Source organism: Sinocyclocheilus rhinocerous, unplaced genomic scaffold (assembly GCF_001515625.1).
Source record: "Sinocyclocheilus rhinocerous isolate Xijiao unplaced genomic scaffold, SAMN03320098_v1.1 scaffold3529, whole genome shotgun sequence".
Taxonomy (NCBI): Eukaryota; Metazoa; Chordata; class Actinopteri; order Cypriniformes; family Cyprinidae; genus Sinocyclocheilus; species Sinocyclocheilus rhinocerous.
In genome coordinates this window covers 139,613-141,534 of record NW_015638987.1, presented here as the reverse complement: position 1 = coordinate 141,534, position 1,922 = coordinate 139,613, and the positions used below count along the sequence as shown (strand labels likewise).

General features: G+C 41.2%; 1 protein-coding gene across 1 annotated transcript in view; it reads right to left on the bottom strand.

Annotated features, from left to right (window-relative positions):
• The window catches only part of LOC107750837 (peripheral plasma membrane protein CASK-like), a 61,629-nt gene that overhangs the window by 39,171 nt on the left and 20,536 nt on the right, over positions 1 to 1,922 (bottom strand). The window contains exon 3 of the mRNA XM_016566386.1: positions 562 to 667. Coding sequence (XP_016421872.1) covers positions 562 to 667 — 106 coding nt within the window. The remainder of the gene's footprint in view (positions 1 to 561; positions 668 to 1,922) is intronic.

The window sequence follows — 1,922 nt, the reverse complement described above, 5'->3', positions numbered from 1 at the left end:
ATTATACAGTGAATGCATTTACACATGATAGTGATGAAGAAACACCAAAATACACGTCCTAAAATAATGAAGATGAGGAAGAACTTGTGGGTGTTTATTAAACACAAAGCAAAGTTGAGCTAGTGGTTTACATTGCTGAGCAACGTCACAACTTATCTAATTAATATAGAATTCAATAGAATATACTGAAATAGAATTCATCTGCTTCAAATTTAGAATTCAATGGCTTCGAATGTCTCATCAAACTAGAACGTAGTCTGAATTGTGCTTTCTAATGTGAATTCAACTATTTGAGTCTTTAGTTTAAACTGTTTGAACACTGATATCAGACCGATTCATTAAATTTGATATGATCTTTTGATTTAAGTCAACCAAGTTTCAGAAGAAAAAAGAAAATACTCAAATGAAATAAAAGATTTTATCCACTAGATTGTACAAAAAAAGACATTAGCACATGATTATTCGCACTTTTTCCATTAAATTTTAATTTCATCGAATAGCATCATTGTGATATTAAATATATGGCTCATGTTGTATTTGTAAGATCTCACACACACTTACAACTCAAAGACCATGTAGAGCATCCCATCGGAGCTGTAGGTCTCCAGCAGCTCCACGATGTGAGGATGTTTGAGCATGTGACAGATACTCGCCTCCCGCTTCAGATCTGAGGAGGAACAGACAGACGATCATTAACGGATTCATTAATGACACGTTACACGCATCAGCGTCACTAGATAAACGCTGATGCACAGAGGAACATGTGAGATCATGAGCCTGACGTCACTGAGATCACACGAGCCGCCAGCAGAGGGCGCCGTGGAGCGTCTCATTCACACACACACTCTCACACACCGTGCCTTCAGCAGAACTCATGAATGAGAGTGTGTGTGTGTGTGTGTGTGTGCGCGTGATGAAGAGCAGCGCAGTGAGTCTAAACATCAGACGTGTCTTCAGTCTCCACAGAGGAGCTTCAGATCACAGTAAACATCATAAACCAGCCGTTCAGAACAATAGCGACTGAGTGTGATGATGCTTTTATTCAGTGAAGTTCAAGAGTAACTTACACTCAACATTACTAGTTATTTTGTCCAGTTTTTGTTCAACCAACAAAAATATTATCAGTGCATCGGTTTGTCTGAATACAGAGAAACATTCCATTATATACTTATATCAGTCGTCAGCCAATCAGATTGGAGGAACGGCTGTGTCATGTGATCGAGGGTGGGCAGTATCACTATATGCTTTATTAGAGCGCTCGTCACAGTCTCCTCATTTTCTCAAAAACAGATCTGCAAAAACATAACAGCTAAATGCTTACTTTCGAAGAAGTCTAGCTGTTGATATGGATGTTGAAAACAAGCAATATCGTCTTTATCTTCATTTGATGTTGGATTGAGTCTGGATCAGTTCACTTCAGTCCCTCACATCCTCATGGAGAGATTTACCATCATGTTCATTCATGTAGTCGCAGTGACTGAAGGCTTCAGTCGCAGGAAGTGGCCATTTGTTTGTATTTTTACAAATATTCTCAGTGATAAAACACTCATCCTTGTCTGATGCATGTCTGTTTGTTTGCTCACAGATGGCTCAGGGATGAAGCCAAAGCCCGGAGCTCTGGCAGCCTAGCGGGCAGCAACACAACACACAACCAAACCCTCTGATCACACACGTCACCCACAATACTTTTGGCATGACGTGGGTATCCATGACCAGGCCGCATGGAGTCTGTAGAAATCCAGACGCTCCACAGATTCTCACCCAAACCAGACAGCCATCAGTCACGCCCTGCTGAACCCCGATCTATCAGCCTCCAGTTACAGCAATACACCAATCAGAGTGAAATACAGTGTGTGTGTGTGTCTGTGTGAGAGAGATAGAGAGTGTGTGTGTGCGCGTGTGTGTGTGTGTGTGTGTATGTG